At 42.5% G+C, this 26,557-nt stretch overlaps 1 protein-coding gene and 1 long non-coding RNA gene across 3 annotated transcripts in view; both read left to right on the top strand.

Annotated features, from left to right (window-relative positions):
* pdlim4 (PDZ and LIM domain 4) overlaps positions 1-15,469 on the top strand; it is a 64,862-nt gene extending 49,393 nt beyond the window's left edge. For both annotated transcript variants that reach the window (XM_086179396.1, XM_086179395.1), the window contains 4 exons: positions 4,096-4,355; positions 5,587-5,744; positions 11,256-11,394; positions 12,416-15,469. In XM_086179396.1, coding sequence (XP_086035522.1) covers positions 4,096-4,355; positions 5,587-5,744; positions 11,256-11,394; positions 12,416-12,620 — 762 coding nt within the window. In that variant the 3' untranslated portion in view covers positions 12,621-15,469. The remainder of the gene's footprint in view (positions 1-4,095; positions 4,356-5,586; positions 5,745-11,255; positions 11,395-12,415) is intronic.
* Positions 15,470-23,216: 7,747 nt separating this feature from the next.
* Positions 23,217-25,663, top strand: LOC147248468 (uncharacterized). The gene is made up of 4 exons (XR_015119552.1): positions 23,217-23,351; positions 24,145-24,344; positions 25,066-25,278; positions 25,383-25,663. It is a non-coding gene; the product is annotated as an uncharacterized LOC147248468 (long non-coding RNA).
* Positions 25,664-26,557: the final 894 nt, after the last annotated feature.

Raw genomic sequence — 26,557 nt, 5'->3', positions numbered from 1 at the left:
CTATGTGTTTGGGAGTTTTGTCAGTGATTGTCTTGGACAGTTTTACTGTTATTAGTAGTCAGTCTCTATTAACTTCAAGCTAAAAATATGTTGCTGGCATTTTGTGACTTCTTGAGTCACCAGGAAGTCATGCAGGGGGAGGAAAACATCTCTCGGAGTGAAAGACACCAACAAGGAGTCAGTTGGACAAATGACTACTTGTCGATGTATCGCTTTAATGTTATTTTTAGTCTCAAATCGAATAACATGAAAAGCTAATCAGAGCTTTTTTGTTGTCATATCCCAAAACAAGTAAACCCTCTTTATAACTCTAAAACTACTTTCAACCAGGAATTCAGCTTGTAATGTTTTATATGTTTACGTCACAAAATATACTCTTATAGTTTTGAAGAAACTTTATTTAATAGGGGGAAACTGATTAACAGCATCATGTTTTCCCTGCTACATGATCCTCCCTGAAGCCTTTCTGCAATCTCAGACGGGCTCATGACCAGAGCCCCTCTGTCACCTCCTCCTCTCCAGCCTGTCTGTCTCTCCTCCCAGCGAGGCACCCGGGGCCAGGCCCAGGGAGCCATAAAGGGCTGGTTTGTGTTTGGTTAGTGGTGCAGAGCGCCATGTGAAAAGCTTAATTTTGAAGGTCCAGGGGGATTAAAGCATGCAGGGGGCAAAATGAGAATAGGTGGGTAGTACTTGTGTGTCCGGTGAGGCAGGCATATGATTTCAATTAAACTCCTCCACCTTTCCCCTCCTCCTCCTCCTCCTCCTCACCCAGTCTGCCCTTCATCTGTCCCTTTGCCTTCTTCAACTAAATTGCAGTTGTGGGTTGGGGTACCCTAGTGGAGACTACAGTGCCATTCCTTTAAAAACATTATTCATCAGAGTGACTTTTAGTCAGGTTGATGAATGGAGGAACTTGGTGCCTCTTGGCTGAACGCACCGCCGTTAAACAAAACTGTCCTTTCTGTCAGGCCCGTCTTTTCTTCGTTGCCCTTTCTGTCATTCTTGCTCTCATTGTGTCCTTTTTTCCATCTTTGGCACACAAACACATTCATACATGGTCATTCATCCTGAACCATTAGCCATGCTTGGTAACACTGTGAAAGAGGCCAGTGAAATCAGATGGTAGAAATGAATTTATGAGCACAACATCACCTCTCATAAATAGTTTGACACTCTCCTTTTTCTGCTTTCAAAGTTTCTCTCTCTGAGCCAGGAGATGAGCAGTTAAGATTTGGGAGCAAATGAGAGAGTAACTGCTCTCAAGAGAGCGATGTTTAGAAAGAGATTATCCTACAGATGGCCCTTCTCAGCAATCCTGTTACGCTGAGTTTATGTTTGAGATAAACTGAAGTTGCTCATATGTTCCAAACGACATTAGAAAAACAAGATACCATTGCTGTTGGTAATCGGGCTGATGAAGCACTCACCAGATTAGCGTGACTGTCACCTGAAGATAAAATCTGCATTCAACCAATATCCAGATGTGAAAATCTAGAATTAACAGCTGAGAGCCAAGTGTCTCATGACAGATGATTTTTAGTAAGAAAACCAACCAAGCCACCATAACCGTCGAGTAACTTGAAAGCACTTCTAGATCCCAAATGTTACCAAACAGCAAAGCACCAGATGTGCTGCCTTATAAATCTGCCATCTGGTGAAAGCAAATATCTGTGCAGAAGGCCTGTAAGACTGGAGAGGAAAGAGTGTTATGGGCAAAACAAAAAGAATAAGAAGTACTTGGGGGTATAGTCTACATTTAGCCCAGCAGAAGCATATTGGTATCGGAATCGGAACAACTCAATTCAGCTGTGTGAAATAAATGTCATTTTAAAAGACAGTGTTGCTGATGAAACCCGTCGTTTATGGACCTACACACTGTCGAAATCATATGAAAGTGCCTTCCCTCCTGTTCCTCCTTCTCCCCTCTTTCTCCACACTGAAGATTGTAGTGAGATTATGCTAAAAGTTAGGGGAGCTCATTTAGTTCAGAGGCAGATCTGTTCGATGTTGGCTTTGTGCGCGCTCAAGCGTCCTAGTTTGTTTTGAGAACATGTGTTGAATGTTTTGGGTTGGTTTTTTTTTACATGGTTTTAGACAAATTTGATCAATATTGGATTATATATTTTTTTCCTATATCACAATATATCACCATATGATTTAGCGTGTGATTAGCTGGCCTCCAGCTTCAAGTGTCATGTTTCTACAAATCATATGTAAGATTTTTAACCATCATTCCACTGCAGGAGCATGTAACATGATGCACTCTCAGGGATTTTCTTCCACTTACCTCCGTTATTCTAGAACTGAATGAGCCGGCCTGACAGCAATACAGTAACAGTACTGATTATTATCTTCAGGTTTAGCACTTCTCTAAATATAGGAAATGAATAATGGGTTTTCATTAAGGCTAAAAAGACGAGTAGGGACAGTGATCATAATCTGAGGAGCTTTAACCCTCCAGTTATTCCCAAGGTGCTGACAGCTGAATAAAGGATGGGGGTGGGGGCAAAAAGTCAAACAGGAGCCACAATGAAATTTTTGTCATTCAAAAGTATCAACCAGACTCAAACATCTGCAGCAAATGTCTTTATTATTCACTAATACGAATGCTAACTCTGTGTTCACAATCTGGAAGTGAAGGGAATCTGTGATTAAATTCACACCATATGTGCAAATGGGGTTAAAGAGGCTCGGGTTTGGCCTTTGGCGGGAACCAGAATTCAGCACTCTGGGGGAACCACTGAGCTGGGTGTTTCTGACATGTAGTCCAAACAGGTTTTGGCTTTGGGCTAAAGCTGGATCAAGCCTTGACTCCCCGGCCTGATTTTCTGAGCTTGCACTATGAATGGCTGTCAGCTAGCATTTTGTTCAGAGGGTTTCTGGATTCATCCATTGTATTGTTCAAGGTTTTTGGACAATAGAAAGAGGTGGTTTAAAATTTCTTGAAGGTCATCTGTCTTTGCTGCAGGAGGCAGGGAGGCTAATGACAAGGTCTTTGGAGAGAGAACGATTCCAAGTTCAAGATGTGAGCATGAAAACTGCTGATTACAGCAGACCTATGTGGGTGTCTTGTGTATGTGTGTGTGGTCTGGGAGAGGACTGAGGACAGGATGACATCCAGCAGACCCATCTGTTGAAACGACGGGCCCAGGCCGGAGAGGCTGTGAACCTCCACCTCCTGTGGCTACGGAACTCTAAACTCACAGCCACACACATGCACGCTCACTCGTTCCAGCTCTGACTGTCTGACTGCTTTCCCATCCTGCTGCATTGCTTAGCTTGTAAACAAGTCACTTAGCGTCAGATGAAATGTTTGTCATCATAGAGTACTGCTGCTGTCTACCTGTAAAATCCAAAGCTTTATCAGAGATCATCATCACAAGTTGTGCAATAAAAGTTCATCTGTAAAGTTCAGACTGTTAGAAGAATGAGCTAGCCGGGCGATAGGTTTTATCAGTCAAGTGTGCTGATAGCTGCGTGTAACACTGAGAGGTACGATGATGTCATCGGGAAGTTTGTGCAAATGCATGAAAGGGGTGTTAACCTCAGTGTAAAATACTCCTATACAGTGTCAGTGCATCTGTCCTGCATTACTGTAGCACAGTCTTCCAAACAGCTCCAGCGGAGCATCGATGAGGCAAGAAACATTTACTACAGCACATTGAGAAGTCAATAATTTTAATGTCATCTAAAGTAAACCTCATAAAAGTAGCAGCAGGGAAAAAAAAACATTTTGCCCTCAATATTTACTTGCGTTTTGACAGAAACATTCTTGCTATTAGAAGAGTGAAGAGGAGAAATTTAGAGCTCGTTGTTGCACAACCTCATTTAGCAACAACCCCTCTTTCAGTCTCTGAAGAATTGTGGTTTTCTACTCTTGTTTTCTCCTCCCATATCTGTTTTTACTTTCATTTCCTGAACCAAAACATAATTGCACATCATGTAGTGGGTCCCTTATCCTTTTTCTCCTCTTTTGAACACCAGTAATTCTAGTGTGACATACTCTCTTAACATCATCCCTGTTTATCTGCTACCTAAGTGTCCCTACCATAAAACAGATATTTTCAGTCCTCCTTTTCTCGTCTCTCTTTTTAGAACTTTCGTCCCATCACCAGCGGATATGGCAGTTACACCCGTAAACCCTCATACACCTCAGAGCCACAGTCCCCACTGGCCACCCAGCCCACTCACCTGCATAACGGACACTCCAAAGCGAACAACGGCCACAGCTACGGCTACGGGAACGGAACTGCTCAATACAACAACCCGGTGGGACTATACGCGCATAACGCCAGCAACGGAGACAGACCCCTGCCCAGCAAGATGGGAGGCCTCAGCCTCAGCGCCACACACAGGTAAGGATACCATGAGCATCAACAAATTAATCTGTGCGTACAGGTGATGGCTGCAAAACACCCAACACGACGCTCTAACCTCACGTTCGTGGCGGTGTGTTTTAGTGCACTACTTGTCGATGGTAAAAGTACTCAGAGTGAATGAGAGGAGCGTGCCCGATTGCACTCTGAGAGACAATCTTATGAGGAAATAACAGTGTGTCTCTGGTTTCTGCTTCTAAGCTCCATGTAAAAATACACTCAAAGAATATTTTTCATAGTTTAGGGATGAACATGTACAGGTGTTAACTCTCGTGAAGACACTTTTAACAGATGCTGACTTAAAGAACGGATGCACATTTAATGTCTCTTGACACACCTGCACAGATGGCCGTCCGGGTGGACTGGGAAAACCATTTGTTGTTTTACGTCCCCTCAAGCGAGTCATAAATGTGTGTGTTTAGTTTTCCAGCAGTCTTCCTGGACCGGGTTGCTGCCCACTTTCATTCAGTTTTCTTTTACAAACTCAATGCACAGTTCCACCATTTCTCTCAAGCTTTCAGCTTTCTGGAGCTTAGACTTTATGTACATATGCAGACAAATAGGCAGTAAAGCACTTCTTTTTCTCCACGGCTGACGGAATGTCTGGAGACAGACATCCAGTTAAGTGTGTCAAGATCTGGACGCATCTGTCAGCAGCCCTGCTCATCTCCCAGCAGTTTAGCAAATTTAGCAAGTGAGCAGCGTCCGTCCTGGTTTGGGAATACGATGATGGATGGGGGAACATGCTGGACCGTAGCACTGGACTGTAGAGTGTTGTAAAAAGTGTCAAAAGTTCAGCCCAAAATTCATTCATACATGGAAATATGCCATTAAAACATTTGAATTAAAAATACAGCGATATACACTGTGAAATTACTGTACATGACAGCGAGAGACCACCTGCAGGTCCTTACAGATTTTTTTTTTTAAACTTACAAAAAAAACTACGAACGGACTGGAAAAAATTCAAATTGTCAGTTGCAGCCACAATTGGGTTAAGCTACCTCCTTTTACAGTTGCATTGGCCACATCATGACACCACCTGCTAAAACACTCTGGGGCTAAAATACCACAGAAGACAAACTTAGCACATTTATACACATGTCATTTAGACAGAACTTTGGATTTGTTACAACTGATTATTAAAGGGAAATTGATGTTTTCTGTTGCTTTGCATTGTAATAGTGCTTCTCTCCTCTGTCTCCCTCAGCCCAGAGCCCCCTATACACTCCCCCGTGGGACGTAATGGCGTCGACACGCAGTCCGACGTCTACAAGATGCTGCAGGACTACGAAGAGCCCATCTCTGAGCCCAAACAGTCTGGCTCCTTCAAATACCTTCAGGGAATTCTGGAAGCTGAGGATGGAGGTAGGCATTTTTTCATCTGTGATGGCAGAGAAAACCACGTGTGGGAAGCTACAACACCACTGCTATTGTTTAGATTACAACTTCGAGGACCAGCCTGATCTGGTGCTTCTGTCATTTGAAATCAAACAAACAGGTCATGTCCTCAGTGTTGATTATCCTGCAGTGATAGCATAATAGTTGTGGCATGTCTGCTTACAACTGTCAATCTAAAATACTGATGAGTGTTGAGTAGATATTAGTCCCATATGATAGTCGTGTTTTTAAACTTATTGTCAAGGTCATGTGGTCACATTTTCCAAGTAAATATTTCCTCGAGCAAGTGAAGGTTGTGATTCCAACCAGAGGAACATCTTGTTTTGCAGCGTGTCTCTGGGTCACATGTGAGCTCGTCCGTCTCACTGGCATAGTTTTCCTTTTATAGAGAGACACAGACAGTAAGGTTAGGAGATGGAGAGGAAATGTGAGGGAGACTATGGTCGGGAGCAGGAGAAAGATTAAGTGCTTTGAATAGCTCATACCCAGATGAACAGGAGAGGAAAGTTTTGTTTAAGTAATTTACTGCAAAAACAACTTCACAAAGGACAATAAAGTGAGAAATATGGTTTTCCTGCCTGCCGTCTGATGGGTCAGCATTTCAGCTTGTGAGGAGGAGTCATGTGATGCTGACAGCAGCAGAGCAGGGCTAATGCTACACACTAGAAGCTTTTGCCTTGGATGCCTTGTCTACCACTAAAGCAGTTGTTACAAGTGAGGGCACGTCAAAGCAGAAATAGAACAGACCTAGGACAAGTCCCATGGACAGTCAATAGTAAATATTTCTCTGCCTCAGTAAATGAGTGGTTCATGTTCTAAAAGAGGAAGAATGTGGCTGGAGGCTTACCAGCAGTGACTGTAGGAATCAGCAGGTTTAAACTCAGCATGTCTACTCGTTGATGTATTCTGTTAGATAAAATACATGGTTACCTTTGTGAGCTCTTAATTCTCCCCCTTAGAAGCCCTGTGTGCTGTGCTGGTACCGACGTGTTTTAGAGAACCTACAGATGCACAGACGCACATAATGTTGAAAAAGTGAAACATAACCTGAATGTGTCCTCCTCAAGCAAAGCCAATAGAATAGATAACATCTTGAGAGGAATAGAAAAGTATCTTCTATTCCTTTTTAGGACATGGAGCCCTTCAAATGGAGATTACGGTGTTTGTTATTAATAAAGTGACCTCTGAAGGTACTAATATCCCAGTGTAAGGGTAAAGTTGATCAAATCTCTGAGTCCTCCTTTGATGTGAAAGCCGACAGGATAATCCACAGCACAAGGGACAGCTCCTGCCGTGATGCCGGGAGTAGATCCCGACTACTCTGCATTAAATTTAGCACTTAGTGTAACACTCGGAGCGATGAGGGAGAAAGAGCTAAAGAAGGAGAAGAAGACTGATGCGAATGACACACAAAGACTTTTGTGGCGAGAGAGAGAGAGAGAGAGAGAGAGAATGTATGAGTGGCAAGGCTGCATAAAAGAGACTGTTTGTCTGCTGTCAGCCTGAAGTTTTGATCGACAAGCTAATGCCCTCCGTGAAACAGAGAGGCACCGCATGTTTACTCTGGGATCGTTTTAAAAGCTACCGGCATCCTTGTTGGTGTCTGTGGTGTCATCTAATCTGTGTGGTAGCAAGAGATTCTTCCACAAATGTCTCATCAGCCCTTTGTAGCTGTTTTTAAGCAGCTCAAAAAAAGAAGAAACCGTAACAATCTAAACCCTGTGACAGTCCTGATAAAGTGAAATCGTCATTTTGTTGCACGCATACCTCGCTGTTAGGCTTTTAAATCACAGGGGGTTGGTCTCTTTTTGAAGAGGAAAGCCCCCGTGGAGACCATGTTGACTTTCAGGGGCTTTAGAGTCAAAACAAACAAGAGTGTCAGTTCACCCAAAAAAGCCGTGATTGGACAGGACCCAGGTTGGAAATGTGTATAACTCTGGCAGATAAACACTAGATTACTTCCAGTGGTGGAGAATTCATATTCTGTATCACTGAGGTTATTAGTTAGGCAAACAAACATTCACAAAATCATTTCTGTATGTTTGAGAGGAGTGCACGGATATAAAACTGCAAAATGCACAAAGCACAGTCGAAACATATCACGATTTACTCTCCTTGAGCATAATTTTTCTCATTAAATGCAAAGATTTAGGAGCATTCTGTTGCAGATTAAATCTTATGATTTCCTCGTTATATGACGACAGCGTAAAGAGGAAGAAACCCAGTTGGAAAAAGAAATAAGTTCTCTGCCTCTTTAAAACCTTTCCCTGACCTCCAAAGTTGTTTGTTTAAAGAGCATTTTGCCTTTTATTGTTTATCTCCAGAGGAAAAAACATTGTCGAAGCTATTTTCTTTTCAGGAGAAGGCTCATTATAACAGTGATGACTGATGGCCACTAACCTCAGGAGGAAAGCAGGCTGGTGCAGATAGGAAGGTTACACATTACAAATACAAGAATCAATGATCGTGATGGTTGCACCCACTTGCTGTGTTTTCTCTAAATATAATGTTCCAATACATGTAAAGTGCATTTTGAATTCTGTCTTGACTGAAAAAATCATTTTCTGTCCGATCACCTTTGTGATGAACGGCCACTAAATACTCTTAACTCATCAAAACAAGTATGTTTTATGAAGCGTTAATACTATGGTCTGCTGTATTATTACATTGTGGGTTACAATGACTACTTCCTTGATTTAACTCAAATTAAAGAGTATGATTCGAGGTCTGCTTCATTTGGAAATTGTCATGAAAGAAGTTGTGTTGTAATTTGGCACGATTTAAATAAACTGAGGTAACTTGAGCTAAGGTCAGGCGACCTTTAGTCTCCTGGTTGCCATGATAACCACGGCGTTCCGTTAGGGGGAAGAACTTGATCTTTGCTCTTGAAATAGGCTCATGAAATGAGTGCTTGAAATATCTGAAATGAAGGCGGTTTTGTCGTCCCGTATCATTTTCAGGAACACTGTACACCTTGGACACATTTATTGGACACAGATATTGCAGCTGTTTTCCAATGTCTCAGACTCTGTTGTCTTACTTTCCCTCAGGCTTCAAACTTTGCTCTCCACAGGTTTGAGTCAGGATGGGGCTCCACATAAGCATGTGACTGTTTTACAATACGTCTGGTTAATATTAGTCACAGTTTAGGACACACATGGTGGCACAAATGATGCGTGGGGAGAGATATTTGTAGCAATCAGTCAACTTGGCTGTGTCTGTCAAATAAAGTATGCAGTGCACATACAAGGTCTGGCTATTTAAAAATGTAGAAGCAAGACTAAACAAACCCTCATTCATTCTGCTCTCTTCACCCATTCCTGAGTCGGGTCTGAAGATAGTTATTAGTCAGCTTTCCCCTGTGAGAAAGTCACAAGAGTGCCGTAAATAAAAGATTTTCCATCAGAGTGGGTCACTGGGTAATAGAGACATTAATCCCATAAATAAAAAAGCCAGCTAATGTCAGGTCTTAAACACACCACAGAGAATCGGAGGGTAACTGTTGCTGAGGGATGGAAAGTGCTTTGAGTCAGGTGCCAGATGTGAGGAAATTAGACTGTGGTTAGTGGCGGTGATACAGTAAGTTGGCCTGAGTTGACGCTGCTGGCGCATCGTCAGCTACGGAAAGTCGTATAGTGCAGTTCACGGCTGTGAGCCACTGATCTAAGCTGCTGAACCTCTGAAGTGGTTCCAGATATCCGGCATAAAATGTGCAGATGTCTACCATTATGAATGAATAACCCTTGGGTATCTGTTTTTGCTAATAGAGAGTATTTACAGGAACATAACAATGTAGAGAACACATACTTCCACCAAGGCATGGATGCAGACTATGAAAGTAGTGTCATCAAAATCTGCTCACAGTCTTCACAAGCGCCAAGAATAAGTCCTGCAGATTGTCGATCCAGAGCAGCATCACGGGGATCTCGTTCCAAAATAAACAATCAAAATATGCAGCAGCAAATTTTTCAGAAATCAACATATCTTTAAACATCCAGAATACAAATCAAGATGATTTGGGGAAACCAAACTATTCTTTAAACCTTTTCACATGGACTCAAGGAATTTGGTCGAACAGTCTTCAGGATCCAGGGTCGATAGCCTCCAAAAACGAATCGCTTGTTCCATGTAACATTACCCATCTTTCCCCCAAATTGAATCTCTCCTCTTTCTTATGGCTTAGAAATAGATGTATGTGTTTGGCATCATCTTTATTTATTGTAATGTTCGTACATTCACTTTTCAATCAGTGAGATGAATGCCATGTTATAACTTATGTCCTGTCGCATGCAGAAGCAGTCTGGTGTCATGTTTGAAGCCTTCCTGGGATGTTTTCCCTGCCTGGTGTGTTGGCAGGCTGTCCAACATCCTTCAAGGAAAAACCTGAGGACCGATGGCCTTTGTTGTTGCCCTCTTGAGGCTGATTCTACTCTGAATGCCACATGGTTTTGTTTTGTGAAATATGACATTGCAAACCTCTTCAAACTTGGCACATTCAGACAAATGCAAGGGAGAGACTGAGGAAGAGGACAAGTGCCAACATCCTGTTTGTTACAGGGAGCAATGAGGTCAATGAGAAATGTAATGTTAGCTTACACAACTCACACATGACCACTGGACGACGACAGAGCCCAGGACGTTTCTACTACAGGAACAAAACTTGCTACGTTGACCTTTTTACCACCATCCAGCCTTGCACATCTGCTGGACTGAAGCAGGCGGTGTTCTTTATATGGAGGTTCTACTTTAGTGTTTGTCATATCAGAATAAACAGAGAGTCACTTTAACAACACAACACAGAAGCCAAACATTGACACGTTGGACATCGTAATGTTCCAGATCTGAGTCTTGCAGTTTGTTTGGGTCGAGTATTTGTGAGTTGGCCCATTAAACTCTAAATTCTAATATCCGCGTATCATGCATCACTAGTTCTCACCATTCATCAGACTAGAAGACTTGTGAGAGTGTGACTAGGTTGTTGGGTTTGGTAGCTTTACTGCAAGCAGTGCCACAGATTTCCGGATTTCGAAGCTGTCTTCAAAAGTAACGACGCCAAATGTGTCAAAAGAGTAAAAATTGTGGAAGCTGACTGATTACGGACTGGACACATACCTGTGAGGAAGGCCAGAAACTGAAGAATGGCTCATTGGGGGGACAGAGTAACAATTGACCCTCCAAAGGTATTACAGGAGGCAAACACACCTGATAACCTCACTCCCTGGAACTCAGAGGGTCTGTCCTACAGAGTGCAAACACACGCACACACACACGCACACACTCTTGGGATCCTAAAGCTTTTTCTGTTGCATTAGCAGACAGACGCTACCTGGAATCTGGAGGCGGTCAGTCTGCACACACCAGCACAGAGGCTCACTGAGGTCGAAACATTTACAGTGGGCATGCCTTCCCAGCCTCTGTGTGGTTCTGGTTTAGTTTCCAACGTTCCCACACGTATGTTTATTCTGTGGTTGTTTCTAGGTGTGTCCCCAACAGAGCGAATGAGACACTTAAAGTCTCCAATCAGATCTCCAGTCCCCAAGCTCGGAAGCCCCATCCCCAGTCCCATGTCTGGTCTCCAGAAGCTTCCTCAGTGCACACGCTGCTGTAATGGAATTGTGTAAGTATGGACTTAATACATGTACTTTTTTCTTTGTCACACTACCAATTAAAGACCTACTGCACAAAACGATCAAAGTAAAAAGGATAGAATTGTCTTATTCTAATAACTAAAGAAGAAAATAAAAACAATCCCGACATGTGAATGGTTTACTCTCAGATCTGCTTTTGTAATCACATATGAAAAAGATTTTTGTTTTTTTTTTGCCACTGCTGACTGTCAAATCTGACTTGCATGAGGTGAAGAAAGGTTCTATGAGCTTGACTCATACAGGTTGACTGGTACCAACTTGCTCCTCTCAAGAACTCAGGAAAATCCTTCTTAATGTATTAATGAATGATGAAATCACATCATTGTCCTCCACGCCCTTTCCCATGCACACATCTTTTTACCTGCTCACACACATGCACGCACGCACACACAGAGGTTTATAAACAGGCCAAACATTAAGTATGTACTCAGGCGCATGCCTCTCTGACAAAGAAACCACATGCACCAGGAAACCCCCTCCTTCTATAAAAGCAGCTGCGGGTAGGCAGTGATGTCATTGACTTACGTTACACATTAACAAGAGAGCGTTGTAGGCGCTCGGAGGGCACAATGAGCCTGTTATGACCTGGGAGCATTTTACAGCTTTTAAACAAGTATGGAGCTCTGTGTCAAGAGTTTATCCAGCACTCATGTGGTTTGATAGAAGCAAGGAAGGGAGGGAAGAAAGAAGCAGGCTTATGAGTGAATGGTCCAGATGCTCAGTTCAGAAAGGTGCATGGAGGCTGCTGCGCAAGGTGACGACCAGCTCCTCATCAGCAATTTAGGGCTTGGTGTCTTGCTCAAGGGCACTTCAGTATTGTCAGATGTGCACTCTTCCTCCTGCCAAACCAAGCAGGACTTCTTCAGCAATGGCCTCACTTCAAGACAACATTCAAAACTGATCAGGTCTTCAGTTTCAGGGGCTAAAGCGTCGTAAAACGCTCAGTCCCTCAGAACTCTAATCTCTCTCTTTCTCCCTCCCTTCCTCCAGTGGCACCATCGTCAAGGCCAGGGACAAACTCTACCACCCCGAGTGCTTCATGTGTGACGACTGCGGCACCAACCTCAAGCAGAAAGGCTACTTCTTCATCGAGGACAATCTTTACTGTGAGACCCACGCCAAGGCTCGTGTCCAGCCCCCAGAGGGCTACGACGTCGTTGCCGTGTACCCCAACTCCAAGGTGGAGCTGGTTTGAGATGAAGCTGGAATATAACTGGGAAAGCAAAATATGCGAGATTGGGTCTACTGAGTATTCTAGCCCAGATTTATCAAGCTGTGTCAGGGAGAAATGCTTATCTTGGATCTATTCTACCTTTAGGAGCGTCTCAGATCAGTATTTCCACACTGGCGAGCTTGATATTTGCTGTGTATATTGAAACATGTTGATAGAATAGGGGCTGGAGCTGAGGAGAGTCCATTAAAACACTGATATTATATGCTATGTCCTGACCTGACAGCTCTCATTTCTCAAATCTGTATGTTTACATTGAATACAAGCAAATAGGTGAACAAGTTTAGGGAAAATTCAGATACAGGTGGCAGACAAATTAAAGGAAAAACTAACAGAAAGCTTGCTAGTGAAATACCAGGCCTCTACCAAGCCGCACAGCAGCCTCGACACATCACATACATGTTCGAACATTTGTAGTTTTCCTTTTTAGCTCCCTGGCATTTTCATACGCTCAGAACAGTTTCATAACAGAATAGAAATATGAACCAATTTGCCAATTGCAATGTAAAAAGTCACTGCCGTTCTTTGAATATTGAAATTTAGTAAGACAACTTTCAAGATTAGCACCGAAGCTTAGCAGAGCTCTAATGATACCTGCGCCCCAGCCATGGCTGCGGTGGTGATAAAAAGAAGAGTGGGCTGTAAAATTCAGTCGACCGTATAGAGACTAGACAAGAGATAAGAGCAACTGAAACTGAATCAAAAACTAGGTGCCTTTCATCGGCTCACAGACGGGTGTTGCAACGCCACGGAGAGAGGAGGAGGGGCTGTTGAGATGACGTCGCTGTTTGCTAAAAAAAAAACAGCATTGCACAGTTCCTCCTGTGAATTTGTTTGGTGGGTTTTAAAAAAAATATTGCAGAGAATCCTCCGAATGGTTTAAAACAAGATTTCCTCTTCAATTAAATTCGTCCTTTGCTCTCCTGTCTTACCAAAAACACACATTGTAAAAGTACTGATAGAAGACGGGGAGAAGACCTGGCAGTGATCTCTCCGCGACCTCTGCTCTATGTGAAAGCATCTGCATTTGTTTTTGTTCCCTTTAATTTGTCACCTGTGTGCACCTTCACATCCACAGGGCAAACACGCTCCAGGAACATTCCACATACGTGTAATACAGAGCACGCAGACCATCACAATTAATGAAATTGAGTGAGAGGTTTATACAGCGTACAACACACACTCCAGCTCTCAGCATGATATTCAGTGTCCCATAACATCTCTCTGTGTGTGTGTGTGTGTGTGTGTGTGTGTGTGTGTGTGTCTGTGTGTCTGTGTGTCTGTGTGTGTGTGTCTGTGTGTGTTGGTGGGTGTTATCACAAGATTGTTGAGCTGATTGGTGTGATGAACTGTGCAGAGGAGTTTTCGGTGATTCATTTTGCGGTAAGCTTACCAAACAATCGTTGCAGCGGGGCGCAGCAGCAGCAGAAAACCTGTTGAACGAACCGAGGTGTTGTGTTGTGTTTTGCTGTGCAAGTTTTAGTTCACGGGGCTTTCACTGTCTTTTGTTCCACGTTATCCTCTTATTACTTTTTGCATTTATACAGCAATTTACATGCATGCGGCTCAGATTTCAGGCTGTTTTTTTTATAGCATAGAAAAACTAACAAACTGGGGAACATCTTAGTTTAATTGTCGGTTCACGTTTTCCTCCTTGAAGCAATAATTCCTTATATGCAGAGCAGACATGCGAGTGCCTGGAACACCTGTACGCCTTGGTGGGTTGGTTTACTAAACTATAACTTTTAAGTAAACGCCTCCATCAGCAACTATGCAAACATCACCTTCTGAAATGTAAGCAAGTCAGACTCAGAATAGCCTCCTTTCATAAATGGATAGTTGCAAGACTTCAAAGATTAAAATAGTATCAGGCAGCGAGCGCTGGTCATTTCAGACAGGAAAATCCACAGTAAATTTCTCATCCCTGCACCTGACCGAGAGAGGAATTCCAGCTCTCGCTAATGTTCACACTGAAACATTCCTGTTCATTAAGTCGACAGCAGAGTTCACCGGGTCTGTTGATTAAAAGCACACCAGGTTGACAGCTGGATGCTCTCTGTCCTCATGACAACTTTGGAAAATGCACATTGAAGCAGGAGACACGGCCATAGACCCGAAAACTGTTGGAACCTTGTAAACTGGGACTCCTCAACCTACAACATGTGGTTTATGTTATTCAATTTGGTTTTTTGGGGGGGGGGGGGTCTCAAATACACAGAAGTTCCTCTTTGGACCCATAAAGACACAGTTGCATTGCTTCTTCCGACTACGAATTCAGATCTCTGGTCACAGCCAAGTACGAGTGAAGTACACCTTCTCTCTTGACAGAGTTTCTGCCTGAAGATAGGACTATCTGACATCGATGTGCGGCTGGGCTTTTTGTGAATCGTTGGATAATGAAAGATTGATCTTAATTTTAACAGTGTTGCAAGGAAAACTACTTTTAATTTTAAATGAAAATGAATTCAATTTCCAGCTTTCACCCTTCTGTTTTTAGATATGATGTGTAGCTTGTTAGTAGGTCATCATGACTTGTAAATTATGTGAAATTTTATATTGCTATCACGTTGTCTCTTTGGTATTGTACATAACTGTTTAATTGCTGTAACATATCTAACGTGTCACTCATGTGCCTTTCCATACCTTGTGTCTTGAAACTATTTCCAACACAGATCTTCTTGTGCTTAACTTATTGTTCTACCAACACTTCTAATTCTTCTTCTGGATATCCTTCTTCTTCTTCTTCTTCTTCTTCTTCTTCTTCTTCTTCTTCTCCTCCTTTTCATGGTTCAAATAAAACAAGTGCATTATCACCAGCAGACAACTCCCCTTCTTCACCGCTTTAACCTGCAGGATTTCTTAGCAAGACCACAAACACACAGGATTCATTTTCTTTTTATTTCAGCTGTAGACTTGGAATTATAATACACTCTTACACACACACGACAGCCTAGTGGTGTTGTGTGTGCGCGTGTGTTTTATAACTTACATCATCAGACACCCTCTTCAGAGGTGCCTTAAATGTAAGCATAAAATTCTCGGGTAATAAAACCTGCACTTTATTTATTTATTTGGATTATTTCAACCATTTATTTGACCTTTTATTTCTGAGTGTTCATAAAACAAGGATGCGATGGATCTGAAGGAGTAAAAAGAACAGAAGAGTAGAGCAGAAACAGCAAGTGGAACAAGAGAAATGTTCGAACGAGGGATGGGCAGTTCCCACACCGTGTGAATTAGTCGAGGGAGGATCAAATCCTCTCAGAGGGAGATCTATGTTTAAAACTCATCTTAAAAATGCACAACTGAAACGCTCAATTCGCGGACTGCACTGAACTGCAACTTTAATGAAATGGTTAACATGTCAGTGCCATTCTGTAATTAAAGATTACTGAAATATGAGTTTAGTTTCAGCTAAATCGTCAAGATGTGGTGAAGTAGAACCCAAATACAGAAATAGCAAGGATTTTTTTTTTTTTCCCCCTTTTGGACAGGACGGTGTGAGACAACAGGAGACTCTGACAAGAACTCAGACAGAGAAACTAAAACCCAAACTCTCCATTCCTGACCCAACAAGAGACAGGCGGAAGAACACGAGGGCAGGAAAAGGAGCTGATTGGCTAAGAAACACTGAGAACAGGGTTGCGACTGACGAGGACTAATTAACAGACAAGCAGCAGGTGAGTCACTTAAAGAAAGCAGGAAGTCTAAGACGAAGACGGTCCATAACTGAACATTCAGACTTAGCGAGATATTCTTATTTTTCCCCAAATTACAAATAGGATTTTTTTTAGCCTTTCCAAACATAGTATCTCACCACACTGTCCCGCCTGCCATAAAACATGAGGTGTGTATTGTACATATGAGTGAAATGTATTGAAGTTTCCTCCAGACATTCCTGACTCAGAGTCTAAGTGGTCTTTAGTGCCAGGTTGGAACTGAAATGAGTCTTGTCCAGCCAGTCGTTTCTTTAGAGGTCGTAATCTCTTCATCTCTATTGACAGACACCGTTAATCAGAAGTTAATCCTGTATTGAAGGTTAAATTAGCTCTCATTCAGACCTGGTTTAGTAATTCAATGATTTGTATGGGATCAAAACCATTTGGATTCTGGTTTAAAAGACCACTTACCTACTTCTAATGTTTCTCTGGTCTGTTTTTAGTGATTCTTTACAGTTCTGCACCAGTCACTCCAAATCTTTAACTCACACGGTTGCAGTGTGTGGCATCGACTCAGGGACCTTCCATCGTCATCAAAACCTCACAGCGAGAGGCAGCCGCATTACCTCATCAAATGAATCAAATGTTCTTTTAATAATCGTTTGTATTGGAACGTTCCAAACGTAGAGACAGGAGCTGTAAATCCAGGCAAAGGTGAAGAAAAAAAGGGTAAGAGACGTAAATAAAAGATCAACCGTAAATCACTCATGCGGTTCTTCGGCCATCAGATTTACTGCAGTTTTTACAAATGATACCGCAGCTCACGAAAATCTCCTCTGCTTTAAATTCATGATTAAAAACAACATTTAAAGCGTCACTTCTTAGTTTTTCATCATGATTTGTGTTTCGTCTTTATTGCACCCTGTTATCCATCCTGGATTACCACCAAATCTCTGGACATGAGTGGAAACATGCACTATTTGTTTAATCAAAATACCCCACGTGGTTTGTTTTTGAGGATTCCTATGGTTGCTAAGTCTGGAAGCTCCTCGTTCCCTCCAGTGTTTTCATTTGTCAAGGGGTGAAGCTGTGACTGTGCTTTGGTTCACATGATAATGGGATTCAAAAAGGGACGAATCACAAATGTTGGGACTCTCCCTAACTGACCTAAGAGAGAATATGTTGTCTGCGTATTTGATTTTGTGGAAATAAAGAGGAAAAAAAATATCTATTTTGCAGCCCAAAGATAACTTTTCAGAAATATTAAATTACTAAAAATTCAGGGAAGACGTTCTACCTTGTGGCTTCAACATGTACCCATGAGTTTTTGTCCCTGTGTGACCACAAAAGAATGAAAAAGGAATTCTCTCTGTGCCTGATTCTAGGCTCCGTGCCATTTCAAAATTTCGTAACCGTAAGCCAAAGTAGTGATCAAAATTCATTTGAAATGTTTAAAACTTTGTATTAATTTCTTTTGAATTTAAAGAATTTAAAAAAAATAAGAAGAATATTTTTCCTCCCAAGCAATTAATGTGAGATGGAAACAATTTATCTGAGGTGACCTAAATTACGTACAACCGCAACAGGTGGTAAATTGTGTATTTCAGCTGTATTTGTTTAAAAAGAACACATTCAACCTGACAAGAACCAGATCAACATTCATGTTTGCAGATGATTTTTTTTTTCCCCAAGTCCCATTTGTTTGTCTGCTTTAGCCAGAAATATTTAGTCCACGGTGATAAATTTCAATAAAATTACCTGGAATGTATGTTAAGGGATTTGCGTTTGAACTTACTTCAGTCTCAATATATTTTTGGACTTCTGAAATAGAGGACTGACACATTTATGTTGTTTGTGCAGCCATGACAGAGGTATGCTGTCTAATTTGTAGCGCAGGTTAGCAACCTAATTCATCACTTAAAAACATTTGACCCAACCCTGAACTCCAACTGCTTACACAGACTTGAAAACAGTAAAAACAGCAGGTCCATGGTGGGAGTGAAGGACGACAGAGGTACAATGTGGTCATAAAGTGTCAGTGATAGTCCTCTATTTGTGATGTAATCCAAGTGGTTAAATGTGCACAGACGCCAAATATGACAAATACATTTCCTCTTTCTACAAATCAAACATTTGATGCAGACAACATGAAATGCTGTTACCTATCCATCCATCCATCCATCCATTTTCTTCCACTTATCCTGTTAAGGGTTTGCGGGGGGGCTGGAGCCTATCCCAGCAGCCTTCAGGTGAGAGGCGGGGTTCACCCTGGACAGGTCACCAGTCCATCACAGGTCCAAGACATAGAGACAGACAACCATTCACACTCACAGTCACACCTACGGTCAATTTAGAGTATCAATCAGCCTCGTCCCCTCTTGGTGTCTTTGGACTGTGGGAGGAAGCTGGAGTACCAGAGAGAACCCACGCAGGAACAGGGAGAACGTGGAGACTCCACACAGAGAGATCCTGTGGTGGAGCCTGGGCTTGAACCCTGAACCTTCTTGCTGTGAGGCCACAGCACTGACCACTGCACCACCATGCCGCCCAACTGCAGTGACAATGTGGGAAAAAAAACAAAAAAATCAAATAAATGTTCTGCTGGAAATTACTTTTAAAGTAAATTCGTCTCAGATTTTTGAAAGAGACAATTTGATGAAAATACCATCATTTAAATGATTAAAAAAAGACAGGATGAGGTTGAATGTGTTTCATGGAAATTAAGTCCCTGTTCATTCTGTGTCCAGTTTCTTTTTCTTTTATAGTCATAGCACCAAGTCTGGGTCTTGATACGGTAGAGAAAATTTTCTGAAAAGAAAGTAAACACTGTAAACACTGATGTCATTGTCAGGTTTTTTTTTTTGGGGGGGGGGGGGGTGGTCTGGTTTTACAGTGAGAAATATCCACTGGGATTTTGGTGGTCATGGTACCTTCTCAAATCTGTTCATATAAAGTGGATTAAGAAACATAGGTGGGTTTTGAAGGCCACGTCTGTGAGTGTTCTGTGGATTTGAATCTTCATCCATTCGTCAAATTAAATTGAACATTATAACAAATGCAGTCTGGTCTGGGACTTTTAAACGGATCACGAATAAACTGTTAGACACAAGGGAAGGAATCTTTTGCTTTCTTTTTTTCCCCACTCTTTAATCCAACGGCTCAAACCTTCTCTTTTATACCGTTTCTTTTCCTCATCATCACTCTTTCTAATGCAGCAAACACATTCCAAGACGCTCGTCAACAAAAGGCAGTGGCATATTTCAGTGGGCGCCATAGTGATGGAAAAGTTCTCCAATACCAGGCACTATAGGATACAAATGCCAGGTCTCCCCCTTCTCTTATTTTTCTTTCTCCCCTTTCAACCTTCCCAGAAAACTTAGCCTAAGTGAAAAAGGTCTTTATTTCTAAGTCTGGACTTCATGAAGCAGACAGACTATAAAGATACAATCGCCTGAGGGTTTTCAGGGGAAAGCAGGCAGTCGTAACTCTGTCAGAGGCAGAGGGGTGGGTCAAGCCTGTCGACTGGAGTTATTTGTGTTGCTGGCATCGGCCGTACAGAATGAATCACACTGAAACAGCTGGGATAGGAACTAATCTCCTGACTTAAACAGATAAAAGCAACATCACGGTTGTAATATCACTAAAAGTATAATAAAACTCCAGCTACAAAGTTGCCATGTTTATGGTGTAGGGCAATATGTCTGTCAGTAGCATGACATAAATCTACCAGGACCATTCTCATGAAACATGGACCAACACAAGAAGGTACTGAAGCAGGTCTGACAAACAGCAATAAAGATGTTGTTTGGTGTTGTTGATTTGGAAACGTAGCAATGGGGGGGGGGGGGGGGGGGTAGCGTAGGGCCAAAACATTAGAGGGCCTTTGAGAATCCTGGAATGAGTGTTTGTTTTGCAATCAGCAGACCCTCAGAGAATGCTAATGTGACCAATCACATTCTTTTCTTTTTGCTAGCACATAAGCATATTTATTTTCACATGATCTAAGCAGGAAGACTCAAACAATTTGCTGCAAGACAAGAGACAGACATTACCTCAAACTGAACAGACTCCAATATAAGGGGAATTCATTAACTCTGATCCTGCTGTATTTGCCACATTTTTTAACATTGGCTTTGTTCAGCTCTGAATTTGTTTTACATGTTAAAGACACTCTACATTGACAGTTGAAATGTTTTGGGGTTTTTTTTACTGTTAGATGCACAAAGAATTGTGGGGCTTTTATTTTGACACCAACAATGGCAGGGGGGGGGGAAAGGAAACCGGAAATGGAGAGGAATTTGAGCTCAGAAAAAGCATGTGCTGCGTCCGAATTGCCAAGTGGCAACCTACGTCCTACCGCTACAGCCTAATCGTACAACCTAAACACGGCGGCACCATTCGGGCACCCTAGAAGACTGGTGGTGAAGCACGACCTCTGCTGGCAGAGCACAGATACCGCAAATAGGTAGACAGCACCAACGAAAGCCCCACCTGCTGGCCTGGCTGTCGTACTGCACTCCACTCTGAACGCACCTTTCACTCATTCTCTATTATTAAGCACATTAACGCACCTGTGAAGGTGTGCTCACACGCGTCGCGTTTGGTGTGAACACGCCTTTAGTCATCAACAACGACTATAAATGTTTGTGTTGCATAAGAATGGGAGACTGTTGGTGGCACAAGTTTTTAGGGGACGAAGAAGAAGTCCGTGGTGCATTGTGGGCCATAGTTTGCTCCGTAGGATGCACCTGAACTGACCTACAATGTGGGCGTGTTTAGGCTGGAATTTAGGTTGCGAAGTAGGTCGCTACTCGCGCCAGTTGTGGTTTCGGACAGCCTACGACCTACTCTGAGACCTACGATCAGACCTACTTGGCAATTCGGACGCAGCAATGGAGTCTCTGTCTCTCAAACTAAAAAGATTTAGCATATTAGCAATAATCCAGAGACACAGACTACAGACTAAGCAGTTAGCATCCTCTGACTGCAGTCGGAGCCTCCCAGCTGATTCAGATCATCATGTGTTGCTTTAAGTAATGTGCTGGAGTCCTGCCTCCCATCAGAGACAATTAAAAAGTTAAAAAAAAAAACAATACTGGTGATGTAATTTACAACATGGCAAACCCAAACATAGATATTAGGCAAAGAGTGTTATTATATATAAAGTTGCAAAAATGAAAACATTTCTCCCGACATTTCCATTAATTTATCAGAAATCATACCATGGGCCTTTATAGAGGTCTGCATTCTCCCGATGCATTTTCAGTTTGATGTGTTTTGAGTTGCAAACCTGCATCAAGAGTTTCACTGCAAGCAAACAGACAGCAACAGATTTCTGGAAGAGGTCAGAACACAAGAGGCAGCCAGAAGCCTCAGGAAGACCTTTGAGTCATGGGCTGATGGCTCAAACCAACATCCCAGCAAAACCAAAACATCATATTTCCACATTAAATATAACTTATTCTATATTTATGTGCTGCACTGCCTTCTACACTTGTGTCCTGCTTTCAACCAAGCATGATATGAAGCTCTCTACTTTGACCAAGGTGAGTGATTCTGAGCCAGAGAGAGGAAAGGGTGATAGTTTGTGGGTGGGGCTGGGGAGCAGATCTTCAAACACACAGGTTTATTTAGGGGCCGTCCACTAAGAGATCAGTTTAGGAGAATTCGCAAAGGTTTGAATGGGCATTTCGTCCACATGGAAATGGAGTTTTGGGAGCCCGAATATGTTAATTTTTTTAAAGCGGGTCCCAGAGTGAACATATCTGAAGACACCACCCTCACATTTCCATGTTTGCAACCCTTACGCATCTTTTCAGAGTGACGCCATAACCCCACCTCTCCCTTAACTCGCATTTAACCTGACCTCCCCAACAACAGCAACAATGACGGATTACAGTGTGTTTGTTTACGTCGCACAAGTTTTAAGCACATGTTCTGTGTCCCTTTCTCTGTTTGTGGTGGATCTCTGTGGCAGCGTTGCAGCGCCACTTACAGGCCTGGCCTACAGCCTTTTCAGTGTGTTTTTTTTTTTTTTGTGGACACATTTTTGTTCTTGTTTACGTAAAACTTTTTTAAAACGGGCTGCATGGTGGTACAGTGGTCAGCACTGTCGCCTCACAGCAAGAAGGTTCCGGGTTCGAGTCCCGGCTCAGGCATGGGATTATTTTGTGTGGAGTCTCCATGTTCTCCTTGTGCCTGCGTGAATTAACGATGGCCATGTCGCAACAATGTGGCACATTTGAGAACATGGCTGCGTCCGAATTGGCAAGTGGCAACCTACGTCCTACCGCTACAGCCTACTCCTACAACCTAAACACGGCAGCACCATTCGGGCACCCTAGAAGACTGGTGGTGAAGCACGACCTCTGCTGGCAGAGCACAGATACCCCAAATAGGTAGACAGCGCCAACGAAAGCCCCACCTGCTGGCCTGGCTGTCGTACTGCACTCCACTCTGAACGCACCTTTCACTCATTCTCTATTATTAAGCACATTAACGCACCTGTGAAGGTGTGCTCACACGCGTCGCGTTTGGTGTGAACACGCCTTTAGTCATCAACAACAACTATAAATGTTTGTGTTGCATAAGAATGGGAGACTGTTGGTGGCGCAAACTTGGCTTGCGGGTCCACAAGTTTTTAGGGGGCGAAGAAGAAGTCCGTGGTGCATTGTGGGCCACAGGTTGCTCCGTAGGATGCACCTGAACTGACCTACAATGTGGGCGTGTTTAGGCTGGAATTTAGGTTGCGAAGTAGGTCGCTACTCGCGCCAGTTGTGGTTTCGGACAGCCTACGACCTACTCTGAGACCTACGATCAGACCTACTTGGCAATTCGGATGCAGCCCATGAGGGGTGAGTTGATCACTGGATTTGATGCAGCTGGTGAGACTCTGCTCTGTCCCCAACACACCTGTTTCTTGTCAGGCCATCACACTCAAACAGCAGAGCGAGAGAGGTGTTAACTGGGGTCATACAATGAACCAGACACGTCAGAAGTGAGAAAAGCATCACGGCAGCTGAAAAACACATCACCTGTAAGTGAAACGGCTCTAAACCCCTCTTCTGAACATATAATGGAGAACAGGCCATTGCACAGCCTCTGATGATGTTTTATTAAACAGTTTGAGTGGATTGATTTTGACAAAACATCCGCCGGCAAAATCTGACCAATCAACTACTCAGTGACAAACCTGTTTGGTGCTGACAAGCCCAAAACAGAAGCAGTATCACAACATACCTTTATATACACAGGGATTTTTTTTTTCTCTCTGAACGTAACAAAACGTTGTCGGTGTCGATGAAAAACAATATCAAGAGACGATATCTAGAGTTTAACCTTGAGATATGAATTTTTTCATATTCAGATGCAATATATTATGGTATATCCACTGGACTGACTGAAAATATCAAGACAGTTCCCTGTTCTCTTCCATAAATTGATCAAGAATCCTTGATGCCACAAGAGAATAATACAACATGTCTTGTATTTTCATCCCTTAATGTTAAAGCTTGTGGTTTCCAACCCTTTATGAAAATACTGCATTAGAAACATCCAAATGGTTTTGTGACACTCTCACATGATATCACTCCAGTCTTGAAAACAATGATGCAGCTGATATAAATAAACAAGACAGTCAAAGTAGAGGATTCACATGATACGGGAGGGGTGCGTGATACAAGAAAATACTTTTTAAAGTAAGTCACCACAACGCTGAGAACTCCAAACCCATCCTCTCATACACACTGGGTTCAGAGTAATTCACTGCTGTGTAAATGACAGGGAATGTGTAATTACAGTTGTGTTAATATGGCATAATGTCTCCACAGATGTGCGGGGGTTGTCGACAGACCGCCCCAGATGAAACCATGTCACCAGCAAACATGAGCTCATCTCCACATTCAGACTTATGACTCAAACTTGGAGCCTTAAAGTTGATTCATGTGCGTTCAAGAGTGAAGTGAAGTGGTCTCCTTCCAATCCACCACATTAAATTACAACTGGGAAACTCCGTTACTCAAGAGTCAAAGTGAGTGAGGCAATCACTACCAGGGAGATTGTGTCACATGGGTTGTCAAGTTACATATTTCTGTTACTTTTTCATAGGAGAGGAATTACAGGGACTCTGAGTTTTCGCGTACCAGTGTGTGTAACTAAAAGGGTCCAAATGCTAGTCGCTACCTATTTGTGTATCCTCAGTCTGCTTGGACTCTCTCTTTGACCGAAGATGCACTTCTGGCCTCTTGTAGTCAACTGAGGTAACATATGTACCTTTACGAGGAACGTTCTTGTCTTGTACGTGCATTTTTGCACTGAACGCTTGCAGGTTTCAGAGCAGGAGTGTGTCGTCAGTCTCAGCAATAAACTATATTCAGGGTATAATAAAAACAGGTTAGCTTCAGGAACAAGTCCTCACAGGTTTTATTACCTCCACCAAAGAGCACATCTGTCAGCAGGATATCTCAAAAACAGAGCGATGAATTTTGATGAAATTTGGTGGGGAAAAAAGATGATAGTACAAGGAGCACATGGTTAACTTTTGGAGGTAATCGACAAGATGGATTCTTGTCACTGGAAGTGGAAGTAAGCCCGTGAAATATTGCCAAAAAATAAAAAAGGTATTGTGGTTAGGCACGGGTATGCAAGTGCCCTCTAGGTGTCATTCGAAAACTAATTATAAAATAAAACCCAGAAACAAGCAAACAACAAAAAATAAAGCCCAATGTGTTTCTGAAATTCTGCTGTTCTAGCTGCAGACTGGACATGTCGACTGGATATAGCAGACTTTCCAGCCAGGTTGGTGTGAAGGTTCCGTTCTTTAATCCTCGGCTATAAACAGCCGACCGGGAGCAGAATCTGTGGTCCAGATGCAGCGACTCGCTCTGCCGCTGATTGATGCCATGGAGAGGAAGAACATTAGTCTGTTCCTGTCTTTCTCTCTCAAGTTATTGTAACTTCTAAAGGTGATTCACTGATAAAATGCAGCACTTCAATGAGAGGATGACGCTCACGACGTTTCACAAATTGCTCTTGTCAGCTGAATTGAACTGTTCCTCAATGAAACCAGCAGGTTGGCGGCGCTGCAAGCGATCAACGTGTCAAATGCACCAAACCTCTGGAGGCGCTGATGTAAGAAGAGCAGACACACATTCGATGCCACTCAAACGTTCGCCGCAGTTTCTCAACGACACCAAATGAATCAGAGAGGCCTCCGCACCTGCTGGTTCAGGTGAAGCTGAGCGAGGCTTATTGATTCTGCGCTCTGACTCTTGAACTGGCTGTGTTTGGAAAACAAACACACACACAAAAAATCCATAAGTTACAATTAATACACTTCAATATTTTTTGTGCAGCAATAAAACATAATTGTTTAAAAATAACATTGAAATGTTGATCATTCTTATGTCCTGTGTGGCAGTGATGATATTTTGAGTACTTTGGACACATTTTTCTGATAATATAAAATTGCAAAAATATAACTTTGAATAGCTGCTGAATTGATTCTTCAAATAATCTTTCTGTCCTCTACATTAAGGTATTTTAGGAAGTGTAATATGGTCCTTTTGGATACTGAGGCGATGATAAACTGTGTGTCGTGTGTCCGTAGGTCGTTCAGTCAGTCCAAACCTTCTTGTGAGGACGCGCAGAGCGACTTCTGCAATGCTTGGACTTTTGCTGTGGTGGTTTTTGATGTCAGCTTTCATAGACTGGACTCTCGAGTTATGTTTTTATCATTTTGATCCTTCCTGAGAGCTGAGATATGATACAATACTTTACTGTACTCAGGAAAATTCGTCTTGGGCTGGAATGCTGCTCACAAGACTTCTTCCACAGTTAATAAAAAATAAAAAAAAAACTACACATGAACAAAACAGCACCGCTTGTACCAATCACAACTTAAAAATGCACTTAATCCAACACATAACTCATATTATTCAAACACAAAGGAAAACAATTGCACAGGCCCCTGCAGCCTGGAGCAGCACAGTTGATAAACTAATGAGGGGAGTTGATAGTCTCCCATCCGGCATTCGATCGCACCTTTTTGAAGTTGTTCTAATTTGAAATCTCCTCCTCTTGAGTCTTGGTTGGTTTCTGCATCCACCAGAACCTCGTCAGTTCATCAGTCCCACTCCTCTTTAACAGCTGTTGTTCCCTGTCCCATCAGTTCACTGCCTTCTTGTTCTTGTGCTGCGTCACAAGTTTGTCTGCCTCAGCTTGGCAGATAATTATCCAATTTGT

Source organism: Aulostomus chinensis, chromosome 15 (genome assembly GCF_037954235.1).
Source record: "Aulostomus chinensis isolate RoL2024-O1b breed Wild chromosome 15, RoL_Achi_v1.0, whole genome shotgun sequence".
Lineage (NCBI taxonomy): Eukaryota > Metazoa > Chordata > Actinopteri > Syngnathiformes > Aulostomidae > Aulostomus > Aulostomus chinensis.
This window is presented reverse-complemented; position numbering and strand designations above follow the sequence as displayed.